This window comes from Alexandromys fortis, unplaced genomic scaffold, assembly GCF_014885135.2.
Source record: "Alexandromys fortis isolate MF-2015 unplaced genomic scaffold, M_Fortis_MF-2015_v1.1 scaffold_277, whole genome shotgun sequence".
Taxonomy (NCBI): Eukaryota; Metazoa; Chordata; class Mammalia; order Rodentia; family Cricetidae; genus Alexandromys; species Alexandromys fortis.
In genome coordinates, this window is record NW_026068153.1 from 561,067 (window position 1) to 588,892 (window position 27,826).

Genomic DNA, 27,826 nt, shown 5'->3' on the forward strand with positions numbered 1-27,826 from the left:
AAATCCCGAGATCCAGTAACTTAGAGAATTGGGTTTAAGAGAAGAAGATTCAAGAGCCAGTGTTTTAACTGCCCTTCTGTCTACTTGTACCACTTCATCCCTCTGGGCAAAGTGCTGCACTCCTTGTCTCAGCCTTTGCCATCTTCCCCAAGGGCTAAGCTCCTGTTTGCCTACTCACTGCTCAGACTGCAATGTCAGCTCAAGCAATAATTTAACAGCAACAGACTGAGACTAGAGGAAACTATATTGGCAATGTCATTACGCCTAATTTCTAAAAATAAGTGTGCCCCCCGCTCCATGCATCTTTTTTTTTAAACTGGGAGATGAGGGAGTTAAAAAGAATGGAACACTTGAATTGGTGCTGGAATTATGATCCCACTTCTGTGTGTTTGTGTGTTTTATACATGTGTTTGTGCACATGAACATGTGTAGGTGTGCATGCATGTGTCATGCATGTGGAATTCAGAGGTTGTTGAAGACATGTGTCTTTTAAGTCACTCTCTGCCTTATTTTTTGAGTCAAGATCTCTCCCTGAACCCAGTGCTCATCAATTGGCTAGGCTGGCTGGCCAGTTAGCTCTAAGGATGCTCTTATAGTCACTTCTCCAGCACTTAGATAGCAAGCGCTCATGGCCATACTGGGCTGTATATGTGCTTGCGGGTGTGTGCATGCACAGTTATATAATATGAGTGCTGGAAATCTAAACTTAGGTGCTCATGCTTATGTGAAAAGCACTCTACCGAATAAAACATTTCCCTAATCCTATAAGCTTACTTCGGGTGACACAAACATTTAGGGGGTTGCCTAGGTCTTTCAAAATCTTTTTGTAATTTAGACACCTTGATGGAAATCTACTGTTATTAACAACAGTTTCTTAGCAATGTGTGCATCAGATGATTTACTACAAACATCCTCAGAGACAACACCCTCACACCAAGTCCAACACTTCCCAAACTCTGCTATGCATGCATATTGCTCATGGTGACTTAGGAGAATGTAGTTACAAATGTCACCGTCCTGATGTAGGATCTACAAATTTATATTTCTAATAAGTTGCTGGGTGAGGCAACTCATAGAGACCACACATTGAATATCCAAGTCTCATCCCCATAGGCAGAGAAGAACAAGGATCCCAGAGTCTCCGTTATGCCTTTGTGGACCAGAGATCCAAGAGACTCCACTGCAGCCTAAAGGGTTGGAGTTGAAGACAGGAAAAAATGATGCCCATAAAACACAATTGGAGGCAGTTACAGAGGAAGCGTGTACATAATCAGGCACAAGATGGGCCTCCAAGTGTTTGGGTTGTTGTGATAATTAGTCTAAACACTATTTCCAGCGTCCAGATTAATCAAGTTAGTCTCTTGCCATTGATCCGATGACCTCAATAATAGTTCAGTCTCCATCTGTATCTGTGCTGTACGGATTCAATAGTAATATAGATATCTATATTTAATTCAATTAAAAATAAACTTTCAGAAAATGGCCCTGATTTGCATCCCTAATTTCTATTCAACTTTCCCATTTTAGGACACAGTGAATGTGAGGATGAAGAAGCTTGCCAACCCAGTCCCATTTTAGTGACAGCAGATTCTGGATACTTATGTCTCCTATCGCTGTACAATATGGCCTAATAAAGTCGAGCCAAAGAGACTAGATTTCATTTCAGAGCAAAGGGTTTGGTCGTAAAGTTTTGCTTTCTGGCTGAACAGAGCCATTGCCGCCTCAAGCATAAATTGTGCTGGTTTTAGGTATCAGGGTGATTGGGAAGCCAAATGGGTTATTTGTGAGCCAGATATCAAAGGCAGCATCACCTCGGTGATTGTGTACTCATTGCTACTGGGACAATCTCTTGCCAGTTAGAGAATATTCTCCCGGGAAGCTAGACATGACCCCTCTGTAGCTTCAGAGCGTTCTCAGCCTCCTCACAAAGGCACTGACTCGGGGAGTGGAAGTGGGCAATAAACAAACTACTGTGGTATTTAGCTGGCCTTAGCAATTTTCTTTTGGGAAGAGATGGCCACAGTTCTGAGTGCCCACTGACTGAAGTAACCGAGGATAGAAGCACCTACGCCCGGGGAAACTCTGGCTTCAAATCTCAGCCTTGTTGTCCCTCAACCAAGCTGCATAACCTTGTTTACCTGCAAAATGACAGTAGCACACGTGTTCACCTCTAGGAAGGCAGTTCAAATGAGGTGATACGTGCAAAGTACTGAATACGGGGCCTGGCAAATGCATGTGGCAGAGCCACACTGTGACACGTATTCAGCACCACTTTGTAGACGTCCTATGAGTGGCAGCTGTCACCATGGGTGATGATTAGTAGTAAGGATGGCGATGGTGGGGGTGGTACTTTATGAAGATTATGAAGGTATTTCTATTGTTCAAAGGACTTGTAAGCCAATGTGATTGATGTTGGGCTTGCGATTCATGACTTTCCATTACCTAGCTACTGTTAGAAAGGCTCTATCACTGCTCATTGAATGGTCCTGCGGCTTAAAAAGAAGCACAGTAGGACTCTACAGAGGACCTTCCTATCCTCTATCGACTTTCATAATGGCCCTGAGCACATATGATAGTGGGAGAGGAGTTAGATACATGGAAAAAATGAGTCTCCCAAAACAGGAGGCAAGACATGTGTGGGTGGCCCCATGAATACGATGCAGGATGGCCTAGCCTAGCATTTCTGCTATGAAGAGTAACCAGGCAATATGAGCCTAGATCTCTTAAAGAAGCATGGAGCAAACAAGACTTTGATTGGCAGAATGAAACAGAATGGGTTTAGATATGACGCTTACCTTTAATCTCAATGTGTTCCTTCTTCTCCATTTTTATCTCTCATCTTCCTATTAAATGGCCTTAGTGTTTATGTCCTTACTTCCTAGGCTCATGTTGAATTGATACCTGGCAAATCTTCACCCCACATGATGGGCATGCCAATAAACTAATTATTTTCCAAACACTGTGGGTGTGTATATTTCTCTGTGTGTGCGTGTATGTATGGAGGTACATATAAATGTGTGTGTGCATGCGTGCATATGCACATGTACTCGTACATGTAGAGACAAGTGGATAGTCTTGGGTGTTGTTTCTCAAGTGCCATCTACACTTTTTTTTTTTTAGATACATAATCTCTCATCTAGACAGGCTGGCCACTAAACCCCAGGATCTCTACTTCCCCAGAGATGTGCTACCATGTGTCCCCCACTTCTCTCTTTGCCTGCATGTATGTCTGGGTCTGTGTGTGCACAGTGCCCATGAAAGCCAGAGGAGGTTGTTTGACTCCCAAGACTGGAGAGATACATATAGTTGTGAGTCACCATGTTGGGGTTAAGTATTGAACTCAGATCTTCTGGAAAAGAAACCAGTGCTCTTAACTGCTGAGTCATCTTTCCAGCTTCTATTTTTGCCTGCCTTCCTTCCTTCCTTCCTTCCTTCCTTCCTTCCTTCCTTCCTTCCTTCCTTCCTTCCTTCCTTCCTTTCTATTTTTCTTTAAACATAGTTCCAGGGATTAGAATGAGGAACTCATAACTTTACTGAAAACTATCACTCAAACACTATTATTTTTTAAATTCACGTTCACTGCATTTTGAGACTGAATACTAGGTAAAATGACCTAAAATAAATAAATAAATAAATAAACAAACAAACAAACAGCTCGGCCAGGAACTTTAGCCTCTACTGCTCTGATAATTCAATCCTGGACTCGTTTTGCATTTTCCACTCTGCTAAGGTTTACAAGCCAGCCAACCTGAGCATCCTAGAGAGCAAGGGAAAACGTATCTACTCCTGCATGCCTCTTAGAGGAAGAAGACTCAACCCTTTCATGGCAGTTAGCTTACATCTAACCACAGAATGAATGTATGCCATCTGAGAAAGTTCTGGGGAGTATATTTTTCTCCTCCTTGCTGCATTTCTAGGGAGGTTTCAGCATATGTTACAGTTTGGTATGCCCAGAAATCTGCCAGGCTGGCCCCATTATGCAACTGGCATTCCATGAGATGATGATGAGGAATTGCGATGATCCTGTTTGGCAAGGAGGGGTTCACTTTACCCCTAAGGCTCGCTGAACCCATGAGGAAGTTCAATTGGATAATGCATTTCAATAATGGGGCATGGGAGATCACACCCCTCTCTGATTCCTCAGCAGGTGGCTCATAACAACATACCGCTATTTTCCCTGCCATTGTGTGCACCTGCTGGATGGGTTCTCATTAACATAGGGAAAAGAATCCTCAGCAATTCTCCACTGGCCTAGAGGCTTAGGGAAAGGGCAGCAGACATGTCTTGTTTTCATCTATTAGTACACAGATAAAATCATGACCCTTTGAGGAGGTGGGGGACTGGCAGAAAGGTTAAAGGGTTTGGGAAACTGGTGCCATTTAGGTTGATGAACCATGCTACTGGCTGAGAAAATGAACTCAGAAAATTCTGCCAGCCCAGGATCTTCCCTTAGAGGATGTAAGAAACTTTACCCAAGATCACCATCTACAAAAATGTTGGTGACATAGATTGTAAGCATTATAGGCAGAGCTGTTTCGTGCCACCTTGAAGCACAATTAGATTATCAGGCTTTGTCTTCTACCTCTCCCACTCGTGACTCAATGATAACCTGGTCTCTAGTGTCATTGCAAGGACAAATCTAAACAGGAGATGCTACCTACTCCCAAAAAGGTCAGGATTTATTGACTATGGGTTGGGAACATCTGGGCATTGATAATTTTCCACCAACCTTAAGCTTTTCTTTTTATTTTGCCAGAAAATTAAAGATTAGAAACAGAATAATGTACCCCAAACCTCACAGAAAAACACATCCTAAATTAGTCTGGCCATCTTTTCCACCCTATCCCCTTGCCCTCTTCTTGCCAGCCAAGTGGCTCACACTTCATAAACAGGAGTGAACGGGAAGGGTGTGGCTCTGCTGGTAAACTTGGATAACATACTGATCTTGATATATATGTACCAGGTACATATGCACCGACGCCTGTGGACGGGCCATTCTAATCACAGTTAGGCTGGAAACCCAGTTCCAGTCTGAAAGTGGTACCAGGTATCCTTTCATTGCTGGATCTTTCCTTTGCTAATCTACTCAAGGACAAGGGAAAATACCTATCTGTAATGGACCTGGCCTTCTCATTGGCAAATAAGAGCCAGCTCAAACAAGAGAGCAAAGCCCCTAAGAAATGAAAGCAAAAGGGAATGAAATGAGGTGGACTCCCTGTCCTAAAGAAAAATGCTCGAAACGTGGAAGCTAGGAATAAATACAGACATCTGTAGAGGGACTGCTGATGGTGTGAATATGAAATATCACCCCATTCTCACGGTGCTGAACACCTAGTTCCCAGCTGTTAGGATGTTTTCCTGAGCGTGAGGCTTGTCTGAAGAAGTATGTCACTGGGGGAGGGCCTTTGGGAGAGTGTCATCTGCAGCTACTTCCTGCTGTAACATTTGCTTCCTTGTCAGCCACACAATGAACACTTCTCCACAGTATGTTCCTACTACCATTGAGTCCTGCCTGTGCACACAGAACCAAGCAAATGGGGATCAAACCTTCAAACAGTAGAGGCCAAACCTCAGTTTGTTTCTGTTGGGTATTTGGTCACAGTGATGGGAAAGAACCAGCACACAGAGTGCACACTAAGACATCTTATACAGCAGATTCAATGGGCACAGAGGCATGCTGCTTTTCAGCAGACAGAAATAGCCTGTTTATAAACAGGATATGGGAAAAATGAGAAGTAGTATTTCTAACTCATACAATTACTTCTACCCACTTTCCATCCCTAAGTGTGCACAGGCTATCGTCCTCAAGACAGGACATCAGTATCTCTGTGAACTTGAAACACCAACCAAGGGGACTGTATCACTCTTGTTGCTGTGAAATACACGTGGCAGTTAATGGTAAAAACTACAAAAAAACATCCCCAGCTGAAAGGTTTTATGGAATGCCATTTTTCGAGATGGCAGAAGGATCCTTTAATTGATCTCGGCACCTTTTTACTGATGTCCCAACATTTCTCTAAGTCAGCCAAATGGGTCTGAAGCGGAAATAGCCATCTCACATTGTTCTATCAGGAGATACCCTACTGCACCTGTGCAGAAGCTTATCATGTTTTGATATTCATAGCCTCTGGCCAAAGGAGGACTAGCTCACGCGCTCCCCAAAGACAATGATGACAGGTTACATTCCAGCCTGTACAACAAATGTGAGCTCCAGATTCAGGGAGAGACTATGGATCAAACAAAATAGGTAGAGAACGACAGAGAAGGTAGAGAAGACCTTTGTGTACACACTTGCAAACACAGACACAAACACACACACAAATGAATGATTAAATAAATACTCAAACCAATCAAATAAATAAATGTTAATAAAGAATTAGATGGAAAATCCATAACTGAAAACTACCAACACTAAAATATTTACTTGATGGTTTTGATGGAATGAAGATTTAAAAAACAAATTCAAACAGCAAGTTTGAATCTAGCAGAACTTAAAAAATGTTCCATCGTTCATGGCATGAGAATCTTAGGAAAGCAAAGGGGGAAGGATTGGCACTGGGAAGAATAAAATAAAGTTTAACCAAAAGACAAGGCTAGCATTTCAAGAATCTCATTAAACTCCAACAGGAAGACAACAGAGTCCTGGGGGAAACTGGAGCCCTGGTGGGATGGCCGAACAGGATTCCGGCGAGAGGGACTTTTTATCACAAAGAAAAGAAGCAAGAAGAACAATTCTTAAAGCACTGGAAGAGAAGAAGAAAGTGTCCTCCAGGAATGGGGCTGACCACAGGCCCTCTCAGGAGAAGGAGGACAGTGTCAGCCGCCCAGAGAGGCACGCACAGAACTCACTGACAAAGCCCACAGAATGGAAATGTCCGCAGCAGAGCTGCGCCACCAGCCAAACACAGAAACCTGGAGAGCATAAGCATCGGGGTAAATATAAAAAATGCTGTGCTTGATGCTTGACAAGTTGTATACCATCACCCAAGTATGGAATGCACAATACGATACGGTGCTAACGGAGATGACAATGGATTATACCGATAAAAGTTTTTATATTACATATGAACAGGTAAATGCATTTAGCCTAAGTATGCTAGAGAAATACCTCAGATGAAATAGGATATTAAAATTCTGGTATAAAAACAGTAACTAAAAGTTGTGAGACTGATTCATACACTGGCTTTATAAGATGTGTAATGTTTATGTGTACAATTATTAAAAGTGGGTATACAGTCTTATAATTTATTAACTGTACTAACAAATTAGTTAAAATAGTTTTCATGACAAGGTCCAAATAATCTCAAATAAGATATGAAAGAGGAGTGTTAAAACATAAGAATCAATCAGAAAGCAACTAATAAAATATTCAGACCAAATCCAAATACATATTTTTTTACTCATAAATAAATGGTTTAACAAAACCCATGGATGAACAAAGATTCACAAAATGGACTTTTAAAAAATGACCTACCTTTGGGGTGTATAAAAGAAAGTTACTTTGACTTAAATGATGCAGCTGGCTTCAAATGAAATCAAAGGGAATAGATACCCATTTGTGGGCGGGGGATACAGTTCAGAGATGGAACACTGGCCTGGCATATTTGAGGCCCTGGTTCTGAACCTCAGCCTCCAAAACAGGGAAGAAAAACTTTGTCAACAAAGCACTACAAAATAATTTAGTGCCTATAGAAACCAATATCTGACCTATTCTTTAAAATGAGGAAAATTAACAAGGGTAAATCGACCCAACCATTCATGAAGAAACACTAAGTTTATCAAAAGAACTCAATAGTACAAATGTCCACAGGTTAAATATCCCTCATCTGTAAAACTCCAAAGTGCTTTGAAGCTTTCATGACATTAAAGTGACATCAAATCCACCCCATGGAACCTTTTCATGCTCAGAATCAACTGACAACTGTAGAAAATTGCCTTTGGGTCACACATGTAAAATACATGTAGAACATAAGTGAATTCTGTAGCTTGGTTTGAGTCTCACCCCCAAGATATTTGACTATGCATATACAAATTTTCTAAAATTTGGGGGGAGGGGAATGTGGGCTCCCTTTGACCCTGTACTGGAAATTAAGCTACATACTACTAAATAATCCATGGACCAAACTATAGTAGGCTGAGTCCATGCCTGTATTTATTAGTTTTTTCATAACTGTGACAAAAATCCTGGCCAATGCAATTTAAAGAAGGATGATTTGGCTTGGGCTGAGTTTGAGGGTATATAAATGGTACAGACAGTGTGGCTAATGGTTTGGCAATGTTTTCAAGTTAAACAGAAACTTACCATATAAACCAGCAATCCTATTTCTAGGCATTTAGTCACATAAATGCCCATGCAAATATTTATGTCACCTCTTGTTATGATCCCCCTTTTTCCCCAAAAGAAAAAGCCAGGAGCAGCTACTTGCTGTCCTTCTTCCATGAATGAATTGATAAGCAAACTCTGGTACGTCCATAGAAACTTCCTATCGTTCAGTAATCAAAAGGAATGAAGACTTGATACCTGCACCAACCTAGATGGAGCTAAAGACAAACAAGCAAAAAGGTTCTGACAGGCAAGGAATCTGTTGCATGGCAGTATTGTAAGACTTACTGGAAAATATGGAGCTACCATGAAAGAGAATGGATCGGAGGCTAAGGGTTTAGGGAGTCTTAATTGTGACCCAACGTGAGAGTGAAATGTAAGGAATGGGGTTTGAGACTGCTCCATAGTCTAGAGTGAGGTGATATGCGGCCCTATAAGAGCTAAAATCTGTGGTACTGGACTCAGATGAGAGTAGTCATTTCTGAGTCTTCGTGGGACCACACATACTTAAGGATTTTTTCTAAAATGGAAAACAAAGAAATGCTGGGTCTAGCATGCAGACAGACGTCTCTGCTAACATTGGAGGTTTCTTATTTCACAGCCTCACCCCCACACTCCAAATTGTTTGAGTCACTTGAATCTTTTCAATACCATCAGAAGAGCTCTGAGAGGATCGGGGCTGGACACAGCTTTTGCTTCCTGGAAAATTTCCTGTTCGCTTTTGTTACAGGGTCACCCTTCTGGCTCTGGCTTCCTCTTGGCTGACATCCTCCATATGCTTTTCTCTGACACACCCTTTATATAGATGATCCTGACTAGGCTTCTATCTTTCTTATACCCTTCCCCTTCCAACAACAGACCACCAGAGCCCCTGCCTGTTTGGTTAACTTGACTTAACAATCCTCATCATAGTGTCAGAAGACACACTTGCCTGGGTCATGGTCATACTAATGTACCACATCAGAAAGGGAAGGAATATGAGCTTCCTGCCTTTAAGAATTACCTTACTTTGAAATTTTATTTCTGTGCATGTTTGGGGGTGCCTGCCTGCCTATGTGTAAACCATCTAAGTGCAGTAGTGACCACAGAGGCCAGAGGGCATCAGATACCCTGGAACTGGAGTTACAGACATCTCAATATGCTAGAAGCTGAACCCAGGTCCTCTGGAAGAGCAGCATGGGCTCTTAAATGCTGTGCCATCCCTCTGTCCCAGAGAACTATTTTAATTTTAGATTGCATAGCTTGATAGAGTTGATGGAAATCTAGGATAGTACTACAGATATTGCAAAGTAATTTTTGCTCTTAGAAGCTGTTAATTTGGACATAAAATTGAGCACTACTTGCAATTGAGACACTTCTCTAGGAGAAGCAGTATATAGTTGAGGGTAAAGCAAAGAGCTAGCACTATCTGGTGAAGTGTTAGCCCTGGCTCTACCACTTCCCAGCCAGCTGGACAGTCCAACGTCAGACTCGTCAGTGATTTCTCATCCTCAGAGAAACACTGACCCAGAGTCACTTTCTTCTTTTGGTCAGAGATCTTAATTATGGTGTGCTTGTCAGGTTTTCCATGTGTCATTCAAAAAAATGCTTAGTCTTTTGGTCAAATAAAAATTTTAGTAAAAATGTATGTCTTGTGGCTGGAGGGATGGCTCAGCATTGAAAATTAGTAGCTGCTCTTACAGCTATAGCTTAGCTCTCAGCACCCATACTGGGAAGGCCACAAGCACCTGCAACTCCAACTCCAGGAGATCCGACCTTCTCTTTCTAGACTCTGTGGGCAATGTATACGTATGTGTATACACACACACACACACACACACACACCTGGTGCAAACAGTCGAGCATGCACATCCAAACCTAAAAGTAAACAATAAAAATCTGTAAAACTCATAACTCCAAAGGGCTATGCAAACTGTCAGGACTCCGATAAATCTGAAGTTCATGATAAAATACCCAGCATAATAATTCAGTGGCAACTCCTAGGTCTGCAGTGCCAGAAGCCTGGAGTAGGCGATCGAAAGTTCTCAATTCCTGTCCCTGCTTTGCAGGGACTCACACTTGGTATGGCTGTGTCACTAACCAATGGACTAAAGTGAATCTGAGGTTATGTTCCTAATGGTTTATGTGACGTTTAGAGATTTCTTGCTTAAATTATTACTAACAGTGGGAGAAGAAAAGAAGGAAAAAAAGGAAGAGGAGAGGAGGAGGAGGTGGCAGCTGGAAGAGCAGGAGGCCAGGGGAACCAAGCCTGTGATGTCTAGGTGTGCACAGGAATACATGCAATTAATTACAGGCCAATAGTTTCTAAAAGGACTTCACTGAATGTCAACGGGCTTCATCAAGGAGATGCTCCTCATTGCACACCAGTGACAACGTCCTGGCAGATGATGAGGGCCCGAGAGAACCACAGATTCTCCTGGGTTGTCACATTAAGTCCTGACTGTTGTGGCTTTCATGGCTCCACACTCCCTGAGCCTGGACTCTGTGTGTGTTATGTAATCTCTCTGCCCTGCCTTCCCCTTTGTTCAGTCCACGCCAAGAGCCAAATAAAAGAATCCATATGCGATTACAGCTATAAAACCAAAAGGAAAATATTAGATGAAAATATAACATTTTGGGGTTTCTAAGTTTGTTTTACCTTTAATGCTAGGCAGACAGTTTACACAAATCATTTTGCTGCAAAGTAAAGAATAATGAGTTAAATGTGTTCCCCGTCACCATCAATCATGTAGGTTTGCCTTTGACTGACTGAGTGCGTAAGACACATGCAATGACTTTCTAATCATGTTAGAGGGAGGGAGTGGGGGAAGATGGGGAGAGAGCTGAAGCTTCTTTTATTCTGTTCAGAACCTCCATTGACATTTTCTGGCAATCTTCTTACATGCTGCACGGCCTTCTCTTTGCTAATAATGTTTGCCTTGAGAATTTGTAAAGGTCTGAGAACTCCTTAATTCAATGTTCTAGAAATTACCAGGGCCATAGGGGAATGAAATCCCTGTTAATAGCTCATGGATTGCTTCTCTCTTTATTTGAAATAGTTTGCATGGAAGTTACTCAACTTTAAGTTGGGCATGAGAGATCGTGGGCAGTGATGAGGATGCTGGAAGAGGCGACATCTTGTGGCAAGGCCTCTGATCTAAAGAGACTAAAGGAGGAAGGAGGGGGAAAAAGATGCATGATCATGCTGGCCCAAATGGGATTCTGAGATTTAGCAAATGTATTTTAATTTGGGGGTGTTTATTTTGATTTGCGAATTTAAACAACACACTGACTATATTTTCTGGCAGTCAAGATGGTTTATAACCAAATCTAACCGGCTTCTTTACAAGCCTTGCCAAGGATTAGAAAGCTTTGCATTTCAAGCTTCTATTCTGAGCCGAAGCTCTTTAATTGGGCCAGTGAACTGCATACAGTAGCAGAGGAAGAATTTCAGAATTCAACTCATACCAAATTGGACGTCCCTGTTCGTCTGGGCTCCACCCACAGTTCTCTGAAACACAGGCTTGCTAGGCTAAGCTGAAGCCTACTCGTTGATTCATTTATTCAAGATACATTGATTGAGCACCTGCTACCAGTCTGTAGCTAGCTAGTCAATGAGAATCTGGCAGTAGCCCTGGCTTCACAGTGCCTCTATGTTATGAAGGGAGGCGGGAGAGAAATAAACAAGAAAATACCATGGGTAGGGTAGACAAATAGACAAAGCCAGGAAGATGAAGAGACCTATGTGAACGGAATGTGCAGGCTAGAAAAAAAAAAGAGATTTCTACAGTGGAATTCTGTTGTTTACCACATGAAATTTTATCACCCTAGAAAGAAAAGAACAACTATATCCTTCCTAGAGAACAGGAAGACATGTGACATCTGCCCTCTAAGCAGCCCCCATAGTCCCAGAAAACGTTCTAAACTTAGTTTCTTCCTGATTGTCCAACTTGCCTGAAAAGCAACTGAAACATCGAGTGCTCCTCGCTAGATGCTGTATTGTGAGGGACACTGGAACATGCCTACAATCTTAGTGCCCCTCACTAGATGCTGTACTGTGGGGGACACTGGCGCATGCCTGCAATCTTAGCACTGGAGAAGGAGAAGCAAAAGATCATGAGCTGGAGACTAACCCAAATTATACAGTAAGACCCTGTCTCAAAAAAAATGAAACAAAACAAAACAAAAAACACCAAAAACCAAACCAAAGAGGTGCTGTACAATCTTTATAGATTGGAGAGTTCAAAGTGATGGAGATGTGAATTCTCCGTAAGGTGATTCAGAAACCAAGCCAGTTACCTGACTGAGAAGATAAGTGAGAATAACAGTCTGTTTCTTAATCTGTGCCCTGGATACATGAGAGTGTCGAGCTGATGAATATTTAACAAATTAAACATTTCTTACAAATACCCTTTTCTGTTTGCATACTATAGTTAAAAGTTTGTTTTTGATCTCTTTACAAAAATACATTCTGACATTTTTAAAGATGGTCTCACTGAGAATTTTATTTTGAGCAAAGACAAAAAGGGTTTAATAGAAGTCAAGCATCAACTTAGAGGAAGAACATTCTAGATAGAGGGAATACAACAACTATCGCTTCTCAGCCAGGAAAGGGAATGTGAGAGACACACTTGGTTCAGGACAAAAGTGTGCAGGACAGCACTTGGGGCACAGGGGTAAGCAAAATCACAGGAACCTGGCAGCTTAGTACCTGGAAGACAATGCTACTATTTTGGTGTTGAGGAGATTGGATGACATGGATAGACTTAGGCAAAAGGCTGACATGTTCTGATTCATGGCTGGGAAGATTGAGGAAACATGCTGAGTCTAGACGTGAGCATCTAGAAGGCTGGTATCTAAGAGATGGTGGTTCTTTGGATCTAGCAGTAAGAATGAAGTTGGTGGGAAGTACTCAGATTCGGGGGTTGTTTTCCAAGTCAGGGTGGCATGCTGAATTTAATCTGGTGCCTAAGGAAGCTTGGGGTGGGTGGGGAGTCTCAGATGGCTCCAAAGCTGAGTGTTAGGAAAGATGGCATTGTCAGCTGTGGACAGCGACATGGATCAGGGTAGGCTCCCTGGCAAGAACAGGGATTCAGTTCTGGAAAATGCTAAATCTGTGAGGAGATGCAGGATCCAAAAGGGATGCTGAGTGACAGTTACATTGATTTGCTGGGTTGTGGTTGGAGGCATAAATCTGTGTAAGATGATATATATCATGTGTATATCTACGTTATACTAAAATATTTTATATTCCTAAAGAAGTAAGAGTGGCTGCATTGGGAACTGTTTCCCACGGGTGAGAACCTACAAAGACACCCCATTCTCCTTTAGGGATATCATCCACAGGTAGTGGAGTCAACAACATTTGTAAAGCACAATCTCCTACTAGGTGGCTTTGCGTCCCAAGACAAACTCTTTCTTAGCATTCTGTCCCCGATCCCAGTCTTATCAGCTGCAACTTTGGCCTGACTAGTGATCCTGACAATCTCTAAATTCCCACCAAAGACTGAGATATGCTTCTGGCATGCCGACCTAGACACTGGCTGCAGAGTTTATGCTCATCAGGAAGTAAGAGCGAGTGGCTGTGATTGTTAATTTTATGTGTTAATCTGGCTGGGTCATGAAGTTCCCAGATATTTGGTTATTGTTCTAGACACAGCTGTGAAGGTATTTCTGGACCAGTTAATATTTGAGGTGGTGTAGTAAAGAAGATTACCTTCCCACTGTGGGTAGGTCCTATTCAGACCATCGGAAGCTGTCACAGAACGCAAACTATGAGTCATTAGAAATTTGTTCTCTCTGTTTTACAGTCTTAACTGGAACATGGGTGTTTTTCTGACTTTATATCTAGACTGAAATCTATACTAAGTCTCCTTACTTCAAACTGACTGACACTATCCTGTGACTCACCAGCAGTTCCAGTGCAGACATTGTGACTCAGCTTTCACGCCAAGAGAATGAACTTGGTGTAGTCAACATCTCTTTCTTTTCATTGTAGATAAATAGATGATAGAGGCATGCATTGATTAATGATGGGGATACAAATGAAAAAGGCTTTAGTGGATAATTTCATCATGTAAAATCCAAGTATGTACTCGCACAAACCAAGAAGAGAATGGCATTGCTACATAATATGGGACTCCTACAATATATGTAATTTGCCATTGAATAAAATGCCATTATATGGCACATTCCTACATGTATAAACACATTCCCACATTCCCACATCACAAACACAATTGGTTCTGTTTTGTCAGAGAGCTTTTTTTCACTTGCCTTTCCCCAGGAAAACCTCCTTAAGCAAGTCCTCTTGACAGCCTAGTCCATTCTTGATCTTGTCATAGTCTAATCTAAACTGTCTGACGCATTCATTCTGACCCTTACAGAAATGGCCAGGGCAAAAGGTGAGCCAGACTCATTGAAAGGGCTGTGTAAACGTGTGCCACCCATTCCCCATTAGAACAGAAGCTTCCTGAATCTTAGCAGTGCTTCTAAGCCATAAGCGCCTTGCTGTACTCTGTGTGTTGGGATATATGTGCCTCTGGAAACTCTATTGAATCAATGGTTGCCATAAAATGAAGCCTAGAAACTAGGCCTCATAGTATGGTGGTTATACTTGCTAAGAAAACGTCTCATTCTTAATCCCTTTTTGGTATTCTCAAGAACAAACCTGGAATCAGTTCTTGCGATTGTCAATTCTAAGCTACCTGCCCTCGGGCAGGATAAAGTGAGGTGGCTGATTACAATGCCAAGTTTGTGTAGGTCATTAGAAAACAAAATAAAATAATATGAAGTATTAAGGTCAAGGTTTAAAATCTATTAGAATTCTGTACATTCAAGGTTTTAAAAGTTGTTAGAATTCTGTACATTTGGGCAATTATCCAAAGGTCTTTATATTTCCACCTCCTAAAGCAGATTATTTTTATACATGAACTTGTACAAACACCCACCTGTGTACAAGTATAATCCAATCTAAAGATACTAAATTGATTCACTTGAGTTGGGCATAGCAGCACATACCTAGATGAACCTGGAAGATTGATTAAGCCCAACAGCTTAAGGCCTGTTTGTGTAATATAATAATATCCTGTCTCAAAAACAAAACAAAACCATGATTTTCTTAACTGCATTTAGTGCCAGGACTATGTATTGATGAAAGCTGAACTCACTGTGTAGTAAGAACAATGAGGAACAAATGGTTTCTGTGTCAGGTCATGAGCACCTCAGCCAGTCAACAGTCCAAGGAGTACAAGCTAGACTCCTGCAGTGCTGCCCCATTTAGGCATAGAAAGAGCACCAGAGAAAGCTTTGCTGTGCTCAATACCAGGAACAATTCACCCAGGATTGCCAGTTCTTATAAAACAAGAACAAACAAAAGTAATACAAAAACCTACTGTGTTACTTTTCTGTTGCTATGACAGAATATAATGATCAAGACAACTTACAAAAGGGACCATTTATTTGGTTTACAGTGTCAGGGGAAAGTCCACCATGATGGAAAGGTAGGGCAACAATAGGTAGGTAGGCATGGCAACAAGAGACAGGCATGGCAGCCAAAACTTGAAGCCAAAGAATCATATCTTTAACCAGAGAGAGAGTGTGAAGCAGAGAGAGTGACTCAGAAGCCCTCAAAGTCTGTCCCCAGTGACATACTTCCTCCAGCATGGCTGTACCTCTTATAACCTTCCCAACAGTACCACCATCTAGGGACCAAGTGTTCAACTATCTGAGCTCACGGAGGACATTTTCCCCTTTAAACCACCATACTAACCTAACAAATTTTCTCCATTCTCATAACTGACTTTCTTTACAAAGAAACTGCAGATTACATGCCCATGCCATGCTGCAGGGTACAGTGTGTGTGTGTGTGTGTGTGTTAAATGACAAATACGCAGAATTAAAATAACTAGCAATTGTGAGACCTATTTTAATGTCCTTAATTGAAAGTTTCAGTGTTGAATGAGAAGCAATTTTAAGAGTCAATCAATTTCATAAAGAAACCATACACACAAATGCACAATTCATCATGTCCAAGAATACTTTTTTTCTAGTATAAATAATAGCTTTGTTCATAAAAAATGGAGGGTCAAGGCCCAACTTGAAACTCTGCAGGCTGAACAGGAATTGGAAACTACATAGATGAAAAAACAAAAACAAAAGCAAGACTCCAAAATCAATGGTCTTAAAGTGTGGCCCACTTATTCAGGGCTGAGGTGATGGCAGACAAGCCTAAACAAGTCCATTGTTTTGGTCTTTCCAGAAAACATTAAGGAGACTTTTCCTGAAATCTGAGAAGCCAGTAGAAGGAGATCAGAGGGTTAGGGGTAAACAGGAGGCCCCGACCAGGAGATAAGTCACAGGCACCAAGACATCTGCTGGCTCTGATTAAGGGACATCAAGGGTGAAAATGATTCCTTGCTGGAAAAAAAAAAATTATCCTGCCCTGCAAATAGCCACAGAGCTATAGGAGCCCCAGATACGAACCTGGGCCTCTTTCTGAAAGGTATTGGATGTCTGGTTAGTGTGGATTTATAAAGACCACTGAACAGTAGGGAAAATGCATTGAAGCATGTTCAGAATAAATTAACCAAGAGGGAAATAAACAAAAAAAGCCAGAATTTCTATACTAATTATCAAAGTTAAAGAATTCATTACTCCTAAAATGGTAGGTTAATATATCAATGAATTCCAAAATATTTAGGTCAGTTCAGAGGTATCATATCCAAATGAAGACTAGGTTTTAGAGGGTAAAGGGTTGCAGGCCCTCAGTTGAGAGTGACTAGTAGAGGCATAATTAATTATTCCCATATAGTTCTTCTCATCTCCAGTTCAGGTCCCTTTTACAAATTATATATCCGAGTGGCACCTCTTTCTTCCATTAAACCTTACTAGTTTTAGCTTGGGTCTTGGACTTTAAGTCCCACATATAATCAAGGGCTGCAATGATAGCCACTGTGCTTCTGCCTGTGATGCATCTACACTGTCGGAGTCTTGCTTTCCTTTCTTCTTTGCTCAGAGGTAAAGTATAATACATTCTGCAGAACTAGGAAACAGATAGCATTTGCCCGGGGCAAGTGAGAAGGTGAGCTCGCATCTCCCTTCGGCTTTGCAGAAACACTAAGTGTTCCCGAAGGATGAAGTACTGCCAAAGCCTCCTCCAGATGGAAGTGCCGGTGACTTCTCTACCACAGGTTATGAGGGAGTCGGGGAAGGAAGTGATTTCTGTAAACAAGAATCCATTTACAGATCCCCTTCTCCACCTGCACTCATCCTCAGACGAAACAAGCAAATGCTTTGTAATAATATAGAAAACACACCGAGGATAGGATAACAGCATGGCTTCCGCCAGCTCCTAAAGAGACGATGGCTCTAGGACTCAGGGATAAGCACACATAGATTACAATGAAGAACGGGGGAATACATTAAGTGAGACTGTCCTTACTCCGAATTTTATAATGTAGGAAAGGAAGTCATGTTACTTGTAAGCTATGCCCTTAGCAAATTCTAACACAAAGACCACCTCTGTGTCAAAAGGTCATATCTAGAGAGCTGCCTCCAAACATGGGGGAGCTGGCCCTGAACAAAAATTATGCAGTAATATAACCCTGGGAGGGAAATGTGTTTTCGGTTATACCAGGGCCTGGTCCAGCCTTTCCCACAGGCTCTTCCTAAATAGGAACTTGGCAAAGGGATTAGTGGAGCTGGAAGGGACGTCCTTGGCTTTAGAGGTGAGGCCCGTCAGAGTCCCAAGGAAAGTCAGGCAGAAGTTCTCTCCGCTGGTAATAAGCACTGAAGAATCAGTGTCACAGCCATTTTATTAATTTTCTTGACAGGCAGATCTAGTTACCATGCAGGCACCACAAAATCAAAACATACGCATGTCAAGTGGCCCCATCTGTGGTGGGGCTCTGCCAAGGCCCATGTCACAGCAACACAAGGAAGCAGAACCCAGTTCCTCAGACCACGTGCCGGGTCCTGTGAGCAAGCCTCTGCTGGAAGAAAACCACCAGAGCTCCAGCGAAAGAGCCAGGGCGCTTCTCTCGGTGACAGTTTGTTAACCTAGGTCTGGACTCCTTGGATGGAGCAGACAAGTCCTGGGAAACACATGGCTACATCTGGCTTTGGTGCCCCTTCCCGAAACACAGCCACACAGACCTCCCTGCTACTTTCATTTTGCCTGCACTCAGTTTCATCTATGCAGGGCAAAAGCAGCCTGGATTAAAGAAGACATTTAGAAGCACACGGTGACTTTATTTGTAAGTGGGTTTGAACTTGAAGTTCTGCTGAGCTGGGGTCTATGGGTACAGAATAAACACAGAGGATATATTTTAAATCAAGATGTTGTTCACTATAAGCAAGCACGGCTACAATTACGGGAGTGGGTCCAAGCCAAGCTATTCTTTATGTCATACTATGAGCACTACCTATTGGCTAAATAATGCCAATGACATAGGTACACAGAATAGAGGCCTGACACATCCCAGCTCTAAGTAGCACAATGCACAGTTGTGGTGTGCAACCTTGACTGCCGAAGCCCATACTCCAGAAACTTGCTTTGTTTGGCACCTAGACTCAGAGGCACTCAAAGCTCTAGACCCTGGAGAATAGAGTGGGTTCATTCTCTCTTCCTGAGTTGGCCCATCAGCCATCTGGAGACTAGGAGTGGCTGCCCAGTGAGCTCTGACAGGGAGATGAACACATCCAGACTGCACGTCTCTTGGGGTGAAGACTCGGTTCATCTTTTCTTTCTCCATTCAAACAGCCATGGCATGTCAGCCTTGCCGGCCTCCTTGATTGCGCACAAGTAAATAAATGAATTATGTTGTTGGGGTTTGGGCTTCAGCACAAACACATGGTCTGCATTTATCCCCACAGTGAGAGGTCCACCAGCCACTCGATAGAAAAGAGCGAAATGATAATTCTTTTCTTTAGGCGCTCTGGTGCCATATGGAATGTATATAAATCATATTTTTGTTTTAACAGTGGAGGCTTTGTTGATAGATAAACATGTGGTTTATCTAAAAAAAAGAGAGAGGATTGTGCTTTGAACAATCATTTAATGGCCACGGATGTGCCAAATAAAAATAAAAACATAATTTTGAAAGGAGCTGGCCTCATTCCCAAATCTGTAACAGGAATTTCTCCTCAAGCAGAGAAGTTAAAGCCCGCCGATCTGTTTTGAGTTTAAGCTGTGCTCTACTCAACCCCACGACAAATGGAATCCTAGGCTAATGTGCTCTAATAAGACAAGACGTTACCTTTATGAATGACCTCATAGAGAAGAGGTTGGCAAGCATTGTGGAGAGGCCTTGAGCCAGACAGCTCTGGGCTATGAAACCCAACTTGAGCTCTGCGAGGCATATTGCGTCATCACCCTCTTTCCAATTCCAGCTGGGAATGTTGAGCAGATGGGCCTGTGGGAATAACAAGAGGTATGAGACCCTGTTCTGCTCCTTGTCCGAGTGTCTGAAAACTCTTCTGGGAACTGTTGCCCTGTCCAAGGACACTGGGTCATCCAAACTCATCCTTCCTTCCATGTGCCTCCGTCTGAGGCCAATGGCTAGGTTCTCTGCTTCTATTCAACAGACTGTGGCCTTTTGGCAACGTTGCTTCTACACTCAAGGTCCACATTTTCCTCTCAAGTTTGCTATTTAGCCAGAGTCAACCCAGAGAGGATTTTTCTCTTGTGAGACACACCAGCCCCCATTATTAAGAAGTCTAGTTAGCATTTTTTAAAAGCGGCTCTCAAGTAGTATGATATTGTCAGATGTCTATGTGTCTGCATATTCTTGGACTTTTTTCCTGCCTTTTCAATATTCTAGATCAGTGACACCCAAAACTTGAGTGGGTACCTGCATGCCCTGCAATGTGTACAAGACCACAGGTTGCTGGCCCCACCCTGCTGAGTTTCTGCCTGCATAGATCTGGGGTGGAGCTGGAGAACCTCCAACTCTATATGTGGGAGGTAATGCTGCTTCTCTGGAGGTCACTGTGCAGGACCCATTCACCTAAACCATCACAGCACAGACATCCTGCAGTCTCTCACAGACGGACTGTCCTATTCCGCAGTTATGGCAGAACCGAGCCTGGAGTCCCAGAGGCATGCTCACTAATTTTTGCCAGTGGCACACAGCAGAGAGTCATACATGAGAGAGTGAGTGAAAAAGTTGAAATTCAGGAAGTTCTCTAGTGTTTGGTGATTAACAATAACAGCAGAAGATAGTTTCAAGGCTTGAATATCAGGGACAGTGCCTGTGTTCAAAAACATCCATTATATAAATTTGAAACATGAAGGCAAATCTAAGAGAGAGTGTGTGTTAGAGAAAGAGAGAGCTGGGCACAGCGTTTAAGTGTGTGGGTTACTAAAACCTCAATTAGAGACCATCGGATATATGAGACTGAAAGCCAAAGTCTCCAGAGCAAAGGAAATGAACCTCTTATTCCATGTGAGCAGGCCACATTCATTCCACGGGATTTGATCCAGTCTTAGTAGTCAAAATTGAAGAGGAAAAATGATTAATTGAATAATGACCAGAGAAAAATGATGAAGACAAGAGAGGGTGAGTGTTCTGCGAAAGGTCTTTTGAGAAACAGTAAAAAGAGCCAAAAATCTCCAAGATTGAGGGGACACGATCCTCAGAGAGAGAGAGAGAGAGAGTAGTCATCATATCTGATGCCTCAGGTACTGCTATGTCGAGATTAGCTTTGCTCTACTCTGTCCTTGCAGCCAGGATAGGACTGGCCTGGCATATATTTAAAGAAAGCAGACGGGTTTGGCTTGTTTCACAAAGGAACTTTCTAAGGACAAAATATGACTAATAAATGGAGATGCTAGTTTAAACAACAACAACAAAAGCACAAAGTCTTTATTCCTTAAACTTAGCATTTTTCTAATATGCTAGAGTAAACCATGTTTTGTACAGGAAGTTGACCCAGAGTTCTTCTAAGTCCCTGTACATGCCAAGTCTCTATAGCTCTGAAATTATATCTCCCTATGCATCAGCAAATGGGAGGCAGAAAAAAAAACCTTCCCTTCATCTACAGAATCAAAGAGGCCAGTTGCAAAAGAAGGATGGAAGATCCTGTTGTAGAAACAAAGAACAGAGACCAGGACTTCTTGCTCTGCTTGGAGAAACCCTACACTTGTGAAATGTCTGCTTGCAAAATCTACCTCTGTGACAGTCTCCAATCCTAAGCCTGCAGTGGTTACTGCTGAAGAGACAACTGCTTGCTCTTTAAACAAAGTGTGGTTAAAACAGGCCTGTGTGTGGGCCACAGAAGAGTGAAATTTGTGTGGAGCCGAGCACCACGGGGTCTTCGGCACATCCCACACAATGCTAACAGAAATCCCCACCATCTTTCCCATTTCTCTCCCCATTCTTCCCTGGCTTATGCCATCAGTTTTTTCATTTTACTTTCCTGGCATGGTACAAAAGACCTTCACCCATGTGGAGAAATACTCATATGAGAAGAATGATAAATGGCATCCACGTGATGAACTTGTCTGTGACAAGAGATCCGGGTGGTCTAGTCCCGACAGAGACCACATATCCTCCATGCCTTCTTCAAACAATTGAAACCTTGCAGAATCTGACCTATCTCTATGCTATTCAAAATATGAAGATCTGGCATGCAAGCCTTGGGTCTCTCGGGTTCTGTGTAAGTCATGTTCGTTCCCAGCTTCCAGTGCCTCCTTTCTTGGCCACTGTATTTTCTTTTTTTAAAAAAATTTTTAATGATTTATGTAACTTTATTTTATGTGCATTGGTGTGAAGGTGTCAGATCTTGAGGAACTGCGTTTTTATACAGTTGTGAGCTGCCATGTGGGTGCTGGGAATTGAACCCGGGTCCTCTAGAAGAGCACATCTCCAGCCCCCACTGTATTTTCTCTAGTCATGGGACAGGAAGTGAAGCTGAACTGGCAATGGCCAAGAAGGAAGGCTGTGTGCATGAAGCCAAAAGAGGGTATTGACCCAGGAACTAAAATTCTTTCTTTTTGGAAACGTCATCCTCTTCCATTTGAGGGAAGTTGAGTCTGGTGAACAAACAAAACAAAAAGCACAGCAGCATTTCCACATAGGAATCTGGAGGCAACTTTCTTCTAATTTGGCAAAGAACAAAAATCAGGTTCAACATTAATCACACACCCCTCCCTCTGTTCATGCTACTGGAACACCCTTCACTCCCTGGAGAAGAACTGTAAAATGTGCTGTCCGAGGAAGGTGGGAGGAATGAATTCTGGCTACACTTACTTCTCCTACTCACACTCAGCTGTAGAGAGATGCTGTGAAATACGGAAAGCGAAGAGTCTACAAGTGGGAAACCCGCAGTATTTGTAGCCTGCATCTTCAGTTGCTGACCACTGAAGGACCATATGCTAACAGCTTCATCTCCAGGGAGCTACTCTCTTAGGAGGAAGTGGAACCTTTGGGAGGTAGCAATTAATAAAGGGTCTTTGAGTCATTGAGATCATTGCCTAGCAAGAAGCTAGTAGGACACCAGTCAGCCCTTTTTGATTTGATGGCTATGAATTGACCCATTGCTTTCCACTAGTCTTTCCCCGAATGATGTGTTGCCTTAGCACAAGCCTAAGAGAGCAAGGCTAACTCATCAAGGCCCAAAGCTTTGTTGTTAGAATGACAGGAAGCTGCCTGTGATGACTGACAGAATCTAGACTCATCTATGAGACAGGCCTCATGGCATGCCTGTGAAGGATTATCTTCATTCTGGCATTAAGGTTGGAAGACCCACCTGCTGTGGGTGGCATCATTCCCTGGTTGGAATCCTGGACTGTGTAAGTGATAAAAAGGGAACTGAGTAACTGCATGTATTCATCTCTGTACTTCCTGATGGTGGATGTTGACATAATCAGCTACTTCAGACTCCTGGAAGCTCTCTAGGATGCACTGAGCCTTGAGCTGTGAGCAGAAATAAAACCCTCGTTCATGTAGGTGCTTTTGTGAGAGTATCCTATCATAGGCACAGGAAAGTTATGAAGGCAATGATGAACACAATTACGCCCCACATGCAAGCAGAGACAATGGGGATGCTCAAAGAACTGGCATCTATCTGTGCTGGAGACTTGGTTTCTAGACAAAGACAAGAAGCTTGGGAAATAAAACTACCAATATCAGGTGAGTTATTAGGAATGACACTACTGTCCAGCGTGTCATGCATTATCCTGTCTTCGGAGAGCTTTCCCCACACTGTCAGCCAACACACTCTTTCATCTTCATTCAGAGAAGGCCAGCTTTTAAAAGTTCTCCCTGTAAAACGTGGCTACCCTAAAGGGACCCATTTTGTAGAGCCCCACCCTTCCCCTAGGAACCACAGCTTGGTTCTGTGGGCTACTGTCCCACTTAAATAGAAGGCGGCAGTTGGCTGTCCTGTCCTAGTTTGCCGGCTGCTGAGTGACCGTGGTTTGTGCTGGTCAGAGGTGATCTGTCTAGGACAGAGTTTTGACTCCCGCTAGTCTGAAGCTACACTGTGCAGCTAAAATGCACAGATGGCACAATGAGGACTAAATGAGATAACGGATGTCAAAGCTCTTTTAAGCCCATAAAACAGGACACAAATGTCTGTAATTATTATGATGACAAACTCAAGGCCAGCAGTTTCCCTGTATCCCTCTAGGCGCCATAAGATCACCCTCGTTACATCACAGGGGTTTGACATTGTTTTTATTTCAAGCCTGCTGTCCAATTGTGGGAGCCACTACCCCTTCCAGAATATGTCTTCAGTGGCATAGCTTTCACACAAGCATCGGGGCTTTCCTGAGTGCCTATATAAGTGGGGGGAGTTCTACATGCATCTCAGATGAGCACAGAGAAAAAGTCACGAGAAGAAGAAAATATTGGAAGAAAAGAAGAGTGTGTGAAAAGGGTAGGTCATCTTCAGCAACTGCAAAAATCACAAGGCAGTGTGAAAAACTGTCTACTAAAAATCTGCTAAGAATGACCTAAAGACAAGAGGATGCCCATTCTAACAGGGGGATGGGAAGTAACAGAGGAAAATGTACTTTGTCAAAATTACTCTATCACTGTATCCTTACTAATCTAACAGTGTTCTGAAAATGATTTTGCCTGACCCAGAAACCCAAGGAGAGTGAGTTGGATGGTTCTAAACAAGACGGGTGTTAAGCAAATAGTCCTGGGCCTGCTGATGTCTTCACCACCGTGTCTGAATGATTGTATTGGAGAGTCTGTCCAAGATCTCCGGGTGGCTGTACTCATGTGAATACTGACCAGGTACCATCTGGCTCTGAGGCCAATCAAGTTGCTTTGAGTTTGACAAGAACTACACAGCTGAAATCCTCTTTAATTTCTTGAAGATGCTACATCAGCACCCGTTGGAAAGAGAAGAAAAGGAACTGACATCTCTTTCTAAACATACAACATTAATTTTCCTATTCAGTCTAAATTCAGCCAAAAATCTAAACAATCGCTTAAAGCACTCCCACACTAAATGAAATTTCAAATCACAAATGAAAGAAGGAGTGTTCCTTGCAGCAGGAGCTGTCACCAGTCACAGCCTTGCTAACAAAATTCACCTCCACCTACAGAGGCTGCTGTCAAGAACTTCAGCAGTTGATGCCTGGGAGTTACCAACAGGCCCCTTACCGCAATCTTGAGTACTCAGAGACAAAGAGAGGTGTCACCTTCGGTGCCCACCACCAAACCCACTGGCTGGAAAGTAACAGAATTTCCAATAGAGCCACCTGCCGAGGGTTGGGCAATGGTCGGCATTGGGCAGCAATTCCAAGCAGTGGGCCAGTCGCTGACAGCAGGACCCACTCAGCAATAGACTCTGATGGGCCTCCACACAGCTAAATGGGCCAAAACTTGCCAGCAATTAAGAAATAATAGCATGGTGCTGGTGGCATTTGGCAGAATGGGTTTTCTCTGGGACACCTGATGACTTGTTTTGTAGAGAATATGGCCTATAAGATGGGGCATGCTGTCACACATAACCCTGCAGGGAGTTATTTCTGTTCAGACAGGACACCTGGCCCCAGGTGCTGAGAAGCCTCCAGTCTCTCAGCTCCATTAAGAAGACAACTGATACCACATCAAGTAGAACAAGATGCTACCTTCCCTCCTCCAAAGCTGTCTAGAGCTCAACCCCAAGCCAAGTGAAGGAGTGCTGCCTTTGATTAGACCTTTATCTCTGTTTCAGTGAGAGGTGATTACAACAGCAACACTAACTCTAACGTCTGAGTTCTTTCTAACCAGGCCCCATCGGAAGCTGCCATACTGGGAGCACTGCTTTAAGTATAAACTTTAGATAAACCACTACTTTCCCAAGTATAACTGGGGAGATTCCCAATCTGAATTTGAGGATAATGTCATGTTCTGCTTTTTTTGTTCAGTTTGTATTATGTTCTTTCAAGTGCACTTGGCCACACAGAGAGAAATTCTACCAGTTATCTGGCCCACTCTCTACACCTTCCTTCATCAGTCTCTAAGAACACAAAATCAGATTTTATCTTCACAGCTATCCTACCCCCTAAGTAGCAGGAAGAGGGTTAATTACAGAGTCGCTGTTCAATAGATATTGACTGAATGACTGCAGGACATAGAAATGCAAGTTGTTGGGACTTAGGTATGGACAGGATCTAAGAACATATCAATAGTTCTGAACCAAAGTGTTCAATAGCTTCTTCTTGAATGAATGAATTACTCTAAGAGGCGCCAAAGGCACCTCCTCCCATTGACCCACCTCAAAAAATAAGTTGATGACCCTGAAGGAATGTCCTAGAGAGAAGGGACATTTTAACTACTGCATATCTTTGCCAGACCTCAGGGCATGGTACCGGTGTCCTTACATGAACATGTGTGTGTGTATCTATGGAGAGAGAGAAGGGGCTAGCACCTGAGGTCTGAGGATGGCTCCAGGCCTGGAAGCTTACCACATACCTTGTTATGATACTGTAGCATCTGAGTTATGATCCTGATTTTCGGGTGGTAGTTCTTTATGGAGATCACTCTGCAAAAGAGAAAGCCAGAACTGAGCATACTCTGTGGAGCCCACAGACTAGAATGGAGGACTCATCTCATTAGGTAACCTTGGTCAAGCCAGCAACTAGGGCCATCCTCGGGCTTGTGTCCAAAGAAAGAATGTGTTCTCCTCACATTACCCTCCAGGACCATGACAAACATCAGAGAAGTGAAGTACACTTGATAGATGGAGGCTGGTGACCAGGACTGTAAGGCCAGACTTGCCTACAAAGCAAGTTCAAAGCTAGCCTGGGCTACATGAGAGTCTGCCTTAAAAACAAACACGAAGGACTCCTGAGACATGTAGAAGATAGACTATGAACCTGAATGGACTGGAGATGGGAGCTTCTGATGTTTACAGACAGGTTCTGGAGGTCTGCAGTCCTCCACACTCTCTGTTCTGTGTCCAGTTAACAACCTAAGACAATGACGACAACTCAAACAGGCCACCTGGCAAGTGGCTCTGATTTTCACATTCTCTTCAGACATCTGCATAAATGTGATACTTAAGCAGAACTCTTGGGATATGATGGAGGACTCTGCCTTACACAGCATAACGATGACTTGACCACTGGTTCAAGTTAAACACCAGCACCCTAAACATACGGTTTATTGCCCCCCCCATCCTTTACTGAGCCTGGATGACCCTACCCACCAAGCTTCCCCAGCATCCCCTCTCCTGTCAATCACACTGCAAAGGGAAGAAGGAAGGAGCCCTTGAATGGAAACACCTGGATTCCAGCACAGCCATTGTGCTAATGAACTGGGTGACCCTGAGGAAATCCCCAGGCTCTCTGTTCCTGTCTTCTCATCTGGACACTGGGGGCAACTTCACCTGCTCTGTTTACTTCACAGGCTTGGTATGAGGAGCAAATGGGAGACCAGATGTTAAAATGCTTTGAAATCATTAAAGCCCTTCTCCACGTGTAAGTTATGGTTTTTGTCATTCCCAACCCTGTCAGGGGTGACATTGTACATTTCCTTCTGTGACAAGGAAGGCTAAAGAACGGAATTCCAGAGAAAGGGCCACCTCCTAAGCCTCCTCAGGAACACAAGCTCAATTATCACAGCCGCCCCCACAAACTTCCCACCCAGCTCAGCGCTTCCCTTTGCCACGTTTTTCTGCAAAACTGGAGAGAAGGAATCAGACAGCAGCTTCATCTGAGGAAACTGCAACCAGAGGAGTGGGGAGACAGCTCCTTAGAAAGCCGCTCTCTGCGGAAGGACTTCCTCTCAGTCTCAAGGGAGTGCCATGGTGACCTCTGCTCATAACTCAGTGGTATCTGTCAGCCTCTGTCGGCCTCTGAGAGCCTCTCAGCTCCAGCCAGCTTTCTGCATTAGTTCGTTTCAAATGACTCTTTGACATTTTAATTTCAAAAACAGCAGATTGGTCTCATTAATCTAAGGAGGAATATACAAATAAAAGAAAAACTGAAGCCACATTTAACCCTGACTTTCCGATTCCCATTTGGATCTTTTCCCCAATCCTCTTTAGTGGATGGCTTACATACATTCTGGAAGCCCTCTG

The 27,826-nt window shown here is 43.0% G+C and overlaps 1 protein-coding gene across 8 annotated transcripts in view; it reads right to left on the reverse strand.

The window, feature by feature from the left end:
- Positions 1-27,826, reverse strand: part of Kcnma1 (potassium calcium-activated channel subfamily M alpha 1) — a 717,904-nt gene that overhangs the window by 175,561 nt on the left and 514,517 nt on the right. For all 8 annotated transcript variants that reach the window (XM_050127309.1, XM_050127310.1, XM_050127305.1 and 5 more), the window contains exons 13-14: positions 26,218-26,287; positions 19,561-19,716 (exon numbers count right to left, since the gene is read on the reverse strand). In XM_050127309.1, coding sequence (XP_049983266.1) covers positions 19,561-19,716; positions 26,218-26,287 — 226 coding nt within the window. The remainder of the gene's footprint in view (positions 1-19,560; positions 19,717-26,217; positions 26,288-27,826) is intronic.